Source organism: Coregonus clupeaformis, chromosome 6, assembly GCF_020615455.1.
Source record: "Coregonus clupeaformis isolate EN_2021a chromosome 6, ASM2061545v1, whole genome shotgun sequence".
Classification (NCBI taxonomy): Eukaryota; Metazoa; Chordata; class Actinopteri; order Salmoniformes; family Salmonidae; genus Coregonus; species Coregonus clupeaformis.
The window spans coordinates 7720442-7729152 of record NC_059197.1 but is presented as its reverse complement, the minus strand read 5'-3'; the positions used below and the strand labels follow the sequence as shown (position 1 = coordinate 7729152).

The 8711-nt window shown below is 41.0% G+C and overlaps 1 protein-coding gene across 1 annotated transcript; it reads right to left on the bottom strand.

Annotated features, from left to right (window-relative positions):
- Positions 1 to 1182: 1182 nt before the first annotated feature.
- sst1.2 (somatostatin 1, tandem duplicate 2) lies at positions 1183 to 4061 on the bottom strand. Its single transcript, XM_041878768.2, is given in 4 exon segments — positions 1183 to 1240; positions 1242 to 1303; positions 1305 to 1391; positions 3746 to 4061. Coding segments are annotated over 4 exon segments (354 nt in total). The 5' UTR covers positions 3893 to 4061.
- Between the last annotated feature and the right edge of the window lie 4650 nt (positions 4062 to 8711).

Sequence of the window (8711 nt, the reverse complement as noted above, 5' to 3'; positions counted from 1 at the left end):
ATACGGCCCAGTACATCACTGGGGCCAAGCTTCCTGCCATCCAGTACCTCTATACCAGGCGGTGTCAGAGGAAGGCCCTCAAAATTGTCAAAGACTTTAGCCACCCTAGTCATAGACTGTTCTCTCTGCTACCGCACGGCAAGCGGTACCGGAGTGCCAAGTCTAGGTCCAAAATACTTCTCAACAGCTTCTACCCCCAAGCCATAAGACTCCTAAACAGCTAATCATGGCTACCCGGACTATTTGTACTGCCCCCCCACCCCTATCTTTTTACGCTGCTGCTACTCTGTTAATTATTTATGCATAGTCACTTTAACTCTACCCACATGTACATATTACTTCAACTACCTCAACTAGCCGGTGCCCCCGCACATTGACTCTGCACCGGTACCCCCCTGTATATATAGCCTCCCTGCTGTTATTTTATTTTACTTCTGCTCTTTTTTTCTCAACACTTTTTTGTTTTATTCTACTTTTTTTATTAAAAATAAATGCACTGTTGGTTAAGGGCTGTAAGTAAGCATTTCACTGTAATGTCTGCACCTGTTGTATTCGGCGCATGTGGCCAATAAAATTTGATTTGATTTGACAACTGACTACCTGTATTCCATATTTCAGCAATATCAGAGCTTGCTATATTGGGTTACATGAGTTTATGTGTCCCAACCCCTTCCAGCCAGGCATTATTCTGCATGTTTTGAGTTTAGGGGGTGTGACAAAATATCGGTCAATTTAACCACTTTTGCAATCAAATATTTTGTGAAAGATGTGAAAAAACATTGTTGTGTTTTGTTCAACCTCTGGTAGGGGTATCTCAAAAACGAAAGCCCTTTTTTAAGGATTGGCCACTCACTAGCGTAGTGTCAGTGTGAGTGTTTGAGTGTGAGTGTATTTGTCAGAGTCTGTTACATCAGCCAGTACTAGATGTAATCTATGCATAAATTAATAAAGGGCATGTCAACCAAGTCTTTGATTTGGTTATACAAATATGATTGTATCAAAGAACTGACCCACTGAAATGAAATTATTTTCTCTTTATTTCATAAATTTGACAGGTACATAATTCTGTTGATATCAAGAATCGTCATCAGGCACAGCTAACTGTTGATTGGCTGCATTAGTCAGGTGCAGGTTAACGGTGTGACTTGATTGGCAGCATCGTGTCATAAGGTTTTTCTTCCCTCAGCAGGAAGTGAAGCCCTTCCAGTAGAAGTTCTTGCAGCCGGCTTTGCGCTCGCGGGGGCAGGTTGTTGGGGCTGCCCACTGAGCGCTCCAGCTCCATGCGCAGGTCCTCTTTGGCCCCCCGCCGTGGACACCTCACTTTCCTGGGCCTCCGCCTCAGGCAAGGACAGTTGGGATAGAATGTCCTCCACCGCTCGCTTACTCCACTCCTACATGCAGGAGAGACACACATACTTTGGGAGAATATAAACACACACATCTACAATAAAACGAACACAAACCTACACGTCAAATTTAATCTCCCACCACATTAAGGCAGTCAGTGTTCGTTTTCATGTCTCATTATGGCCCCGATTCCGACCTGAGTTAATGAAACTGAATTCCCTTTTTATGCACTTTTCTCTCTATGCATATTCTTACCTTGAATTCAAGCATGAGAATAGCATGATATTCACCTGCTATTCATTCAGCGATCTAAGAAAATAAGATATGGTGGAGGTGTGTCTACAGATAAGGAAACCATGAATAAGGTTGAGCATCTAGTTACTTTTTTCGGATAGAAATAACAGTATTCTCCATGCACTATAATTTATAAATGGATAAGATCTATTGATGAGAGCTAGGTAAATGAGTAATCCATCTGGAAAAGGGGATTGTACATACACATAGCAATTGTTTTAGATGATTGTTCCTTGGGGACGAATGTGAAACCAGCCATATGGAAGCAACATTAAAATATCAACATGACATGGCCCCTTTTCCACAGTGAAATAGGCTTTAAATAGTTGTGTCACTATTCAGAATCATAATTGGCATGAATGAAATTGGGGCACCCAAGCTTTAGGCGTCTGTAGGGCTGAATGAGTTGATGTAGGCACTTTAGATTGTTTTAATTATAGGAAATGCCCGGGCTTTTCTCTGTTTTATTTCACAATTTGTATCATGTTAAATATTAGCCACTTTCAGGAGTACAGTAATACCCACTTAGGGTTAGTTTTCTTCAATTTGTAGGTTACATTTTGCATCATTCCATTCCGTTTCCCTTTCTTTCCTCTGTTACGGCCATATAGTTGTTCCTGAGGGTTGCTACCATTAGTGGATCATATTAGGCTAACATTGTGCAATAATTTGGGACATGTAGCCTATTTGAATCATTATGGAACTCACACCACATGTAGCAGGTTAAACCTGGAGTTCCATGATTAGTGAGAATTAGGGTAGATTTATAGGACTATTGTTCAACCTCTGTTGTACACTTTTTTCCACCTTCCAATATTTAATGAATTGAATTTGAATATGACAACTTTCAGGATTAATCAAACCACTGTATTTTTTATTCATTTATATATTTTGTGCGTAAAGGCTCTACAAATCAGATTTTTAAATGATTTATACATACTTTCCTAACCCTGAATTTGCCTAAATAATCTACAAGATCAGAGTATTATTTTATCTACCAGTTGGTGCTGAAATGGAGACAAAGATGCATAGATTCCGAACCCATTCTCTCAATGTATTCTATTGAGTCTGTCAACAAAAATATTGTTAAAGGTACACCGTATTTAAAGGGATGGCTGAAGATAAATGTACTGAACATTTGTTGGCCAGCAAGTAGGAGGGTTTTCAGCGGTTGAATTACATTTATTCAGAGAGCGCAAGGTAGCCACACCTGCAGAGCGCGTTACGCGACTGAATAAGGTAAGTCTGAATACCAAATACTGAGACATGCGTAAGAAAGGCATGCGTAGTAAAGGCATAAATTCCTAAGGCTTGACAACTGAAGTTATTAATTGTAGTCCAGGAGTAATCAAATCTGAGCCTGGCGTTCCGGAGTACTGCTGGTTTTCTGTTCAACTTGAAAGTTAATTGCACCCACCTGGTGTCCCAAGTCTAAATCAGTCCTTGATTAGAGGGGAATAATGAAAATCAACAGTAGAACTGGCTTCGAGGTCCAGATTTTTGAATTTCACTGCTGTTAATATTGTTGCCAAATGAAAGAGGTACACCAGACCTGTCAGCTGTAGTGAGTCTATGCCCTAGTATGTGTCTGAGTATGTGATAACCTGAGCACAGACTCTTTAACTGAATTCCATTGTGGGTGGGTATGTAAGTCTGTTTCACTGTGAAGCGAAGGGCACTGCGCTGTATGTGAGTCACAGTGTGGACTATGCTGTACCCTACTGTATGCTACTGAATGCATTTTTTCGTGTCATGACACAAGCAGTGCATGCTATCTGCGTGAAAATGCCATTGGCTTCTCACCTGTGTGCAGTATAGGGGCACTCTGTAATTGAATAGTGTAATCTTGTTCTTTCCTGTATGGACCTCCTCCTTCTTCTGAGCCCCCTTTGTTTGGTATGTGTGTGCCACAGGAGGCTGCTGAGGGGAGGACAGCTCATAATAATGGCTGGAATGGAGTGAATGGAATGGTGTCAAACACATGGAAACAATGTGTTTGATACCATTCCATTTATGCCACTGTAGACATTACTATGAGCCCGTTCTCCCCAATTAAGGTGCCACCAGCCGCCTGTGGTGTGTGCCAGTGCCGAAGGCTGCTTACCTGTGTGGCCATGCCGGCGGCACGGGCCCTCTGAAGGAGTCTGCGGCTGCGGAGGTCCAGGTCGGGCTGCGAGGCGGCTCCTTGGCTGCTAATGGCCAGGGCCAGACCCAGCAGGGCTAGGGCACAGTGGATTCGGCAGAACTTCATCTCCAACAGAGCTGGGTCGAGACGCGGTAAGACGAGCTGAGCTGGAACGGGGTGTGCTGGATCTGGATCAGTCGGTATGGAGCAGGCCTGGTTCTGTTGATGGGGGTTCTGTGGCGCTCTTATAAAGAGCTCGCCCTCTCAGCTCATCACTCTGCTTCCTGGGTTGAGTGACAAGTGGCCTGTCAGGGACCCCCCACCTCCTTCCCCACCGGCTGCCCGGCGATGATGGAATGCAGTGTCATAAACCACTTAGCTGCTTTCCTTTTGTCTCTTTGTTCAGCCCTTCAGTCACATAGGCAGCTCCTCTGAGACGTATTGATTTTAGATGGAGGCGCAACAATAAAACAATTAGCCAATATAGATTTAGCACACACCGCTAATCTAAATCAAATACAACCAGAAAATGTCTGCTTCATAAAAGCCTTTAAAAACAGGAGGCAGGAGTCATCACTAAGTTTCAAATATTACACTTAAGTGATGACATCACAGAACTCTGCCAAACAAAAGATTTTAGGTGGGTTAATTACCAACACATATTGCCATTGATTGCTACAGTGGAATCAACTGATTAGCCTTCGTTTATATATCAAAATTATAGTTTTGTTTGCAATGGTTAATACTATAATATAATGCCATTTAGCAGACGCTTTTATCCAAAGCGACTTACAGTGATGTGTGCATACATTTTTACGTATGGGTGGTCCCGGGGATCGAACCCACTACCCTGGCGTTACAAGCGCCATGCTCTACCAATTGAGCTACAGAGGACCACCCTCTGTTAACACAGTTTCCATGAATTACGAGGTAAAAATGGTATAAACCATACCGTTGCACTTGCATACAGCATTGTTGATATGTATTTTGTTGAAGTGTGATTTGCATATTTGTAAAGGCCTATTCTGAAAGGAATAATAGACTGAGTGCTATCTGTCTGATATCCCTCAGACATCATTACATTGAATTGGAATAAAACCAAATGTTTGATTTCACAGACTAATTAATATGATACATATTTTTCTATAATAGTTATTTCAGTTTATGCTGAAATATCTGCTTATTTGCACAAAAGGCTACATCATACTGTAGATATTGCTACTGTGCTACATGTTACTGTAGCTCTTCACTGCTCCCCTGTGGACTACAGACATAAACTACAATAAGCTTTTCCAGACGTTGTCAATGCAATTTTAACCCTCATCCCCAGGCTCATTTTCAGCTGGTGGATGACATTATTGCAATTTTGATCAGGATAAAAACACAATAGCATACTTCATAACTCTTTGGACGTCAACAATATAAACTAGCAGGGAAAAATGAACACTCATTTATTACAATTAAATATTGTCATACCTACCTACATTTCTCTAACTGTGTTACAACTACACTATTGAGCTTGGAAATGACAGAGTAACTGTACAACTGTATGATTAATGGTATAGCAGAGCTTGAGGCTTGTTAAAATGACATGTAAATTACATTTATGGGTTGCAGCATTTCAATGGCACAGAACATTTGCATCGGACGCACATGCACGCACACACACGCACGCACATAAACACACAGACAGGTGTGATGAACACAGACAGATTCCATTCTGAACTGTTTCAGTTCATTAGAACAATTGAGGGAAAAACGTTGGGCATGCAATGCTTCAGACCCTTACTTGTTTAATAAATGTGGCTGCTGCTTGCAATACAGAATAACAAGAGCGACCTTTGAGTTAATTTCCATGGGCAGTTATACAGGGCAGTTTAATTTATCATACCCCTATGCTTCTGGCTGAGATAAATTAAGATGATACAGTAGATGATATACACAGTAGTATGGCAGAAAGTTAAGTAATTCCTTTACCTTTGCGTTAATTTAGCACCTCCTGGAACAGAAAACCATTAAACTCAAGGCTGACAACAGTCTCTTCTTTTAAATACAATGAACACAAGCTATAGAATACAGTTTGCACATGAATGACATTACCATTAGGGAGTGAAGGAATTCGCCACACAGAAATGAGCATCGGAACACAATGTTAATGAAGTGCATCGGTTATACAAAAGAGTCAAGTGCAACAGTATCCATACAGACAACACTTTTCTGGGTATCTCTCGGAATAGCTTTTGTTTGTGTTAAGTACAGTACAATATTTTGTTTGAAAAGCAAGGAAGCACTTGTTACTGTATGTCAGTTAAAAAGGGTAGAGACAAGGCACAACATTGGAAAGCAGTAAGGAAACCAAGGTGATACTATTGTACAGATAAATGGGAAATGCATAACCTACTCACTTTGGTATTAAATGTGATCAACACAGTGGCCATGGTTCCATTGGAAAGAATACATAGAAAGAGTCAAAATGGAAGTTTATGCAACATGCCATTGGACAGTGAAATTATGATAACTGTATCTCTCCATATAAATACTACACTAAAGCTCAATCTTTTCAAAGGGCCAAGTTGAGAGCATGTTAACAAATTCTTAATCATATTATTCAATATCTCCCTGACAAAGTGATTATTACAACATAATTGCTCTATGTCCATTGTCGGTATACAGCAGTATTCAACCAACTATAGTGTTTAGAAATGTAAGAAAGTTACTAAGAAATCAGATCTAGTGATATTAGCGACACATTTCATCGCTAAATGCTTTTTTGGTAACATTATGACTTGTTATAAGCATGTATTGGCCCTCAATCTTTTATACACATACAGTTGAAGTCGGAAGTTTACAAACACTTAGGTTGGAGTCATTAAAACTTGTTTTTCAACCACTCTACAAATTTCTTGTTAACAAACTATAGTTTGGCAAGTCGGTTATGACATCTACTTTGTGCATGACACAAGTAATTTTTCCAACAATTGTTTACAGACAGATTATTTCACTTATAATTCACTGTATCACAATTCCAGTGGTTCAGAAGTTTACATACACTAAGTTGACTGTGCCTTTAAACAGCTTGGAAAATTCCAGAAAATGATGTCATGGCTTTAGAAGCTTCTGATAGGCTAATTTACATCATTTGAGTCGATTGGAGGTGTACCTGTGGATGTATTTCAAGGCCTACCTTCAAACTCAGTGCCTCTTTGCTTGACATCATGGGGAAATCAAAATAAATCAGCCAAGACCTCAGAAAGAAATTGTAGACCTCCACAAGTCTGGTTCATCCTTGGGAGCAATTTCCAAACGCCTGAAGGTACCACGTTCATCTGTACAAACAATAGTACGCAAGTATAAACCCCAATGGGATCATGCAGCCGTCATACCGCTCAGGAAGGAGACGCGTTCTGTCTCCTAGAGATGAACGTACTTTGGTACGAAAAGTGCAAATCAATCCCAGAACAACAGCAAAGGACCTTGTGAAGATGCTGGAGGAAACAGGTACAAAAGTATCTATATCCACAGTAAAACGAGTCCTATATCGACATAACCTGTGGTCCTCTGTAGCTCAATTGGTAGAGCATGGCGCTTGTAACGCCAGGGTAGTGTGTTCGATCCCCGAGACCACCGATTCGTAAAAATTTATGCACACATGACTGTAAGTCACTTTGGATAAAAGCGTCTGCTAAATGGCATATTATTATATTATTATTATTATATTTAACCTGAAAGGCCGCTCAGCAAGGAAGAAGCCACTGCTCCAAAACGGCATAAAAAAAGCAAACTACGGTTTGCAACTGCACATGGGGACAAAGATTGTACTTTTTGGAGAAATGTCCTCTGGTCTGATGAAACAAAAATAGAACTGTTTGGCCATAATGACCATCGTTATGTTTGGAGGAAAAAGGGGGTTGCTTGCAAGCCGAAGAACACCATCCCAACCGTGAAGCATGGCGGTGGCAGCGTCATGCTGTGGGGGTGCTTTGCTGCAGGAGGGACTGGTGCACTTCACAAAATAGATGGCATCATGAGGAAGGAAAATTATGTGGATATATTGAAGCAACATCTCAAGACAACAGTCAGGAAGTTAAAGCTTGGTCACAAATGGATCTTCCAAATGGACAATGACCCCAAGCATACTTCCAAAGTTGTGGCAAAATGGCTTAAGGACAACAAAGTCAAGGTATTGGAGTGGCCATCACAAAGTCCTGACCTCAATCCTATAGAAAATGTGTGGGCAGAACTGAAAAAGCGTGTGCGAGCAAGGAGACCTACAAACCTGACCCAGTTACACCAGCTCTGTCAGGAAGAATGGGCCAAAATTCACCCACCTTATTGTGGGAAGCTTGTGGAAGGCTACCCGAAACGTTTGACCCAAGTTAAACAATTTAAAGGCAATGCTACCAAATACTAATTGAGTGTATGTAAACTTCTGACCCACTGGGAATGTGATGAAATAAATAAAAGCTGAAATAATGTCACGGATTCTGCCGAGGCTGCCCCTCCTCCTTGCTCGGGCAGGCTTCGGCGTTCGTCGTCACTGGAATACTAGCTACTGCCGATCTATGTTCTATGTTTCTATGTTCTACCTGTTGTTGTCTGATTGTCACACACCTCTTTCCCATTATGTCATTACTCCTTCCCTATTTAACCCAGTGGCTCCCATTGTGTTTTGTGCGTGTTTGTTTTTCGTTTCGTGTGTCGTTTGGTGAGCGGGTTTGTTCCTCCCTGTGTGGAGGTATTTTGTATTGGTTTCTTATTCAGTAAAGTACGTTTTCATAGAGTTCTGTGTCCTGCGCCTGACTTCGATCCACCGCATTACACTGACACTCGTGACAAATAAATCATTCTCTCTACTATTATTCTGACATTTCACATTCTTAAAATAAAGTGGTGATCCTAACTGACCTAAGACAGGGAATTTTTACTATAAATAAATGTCATGAAT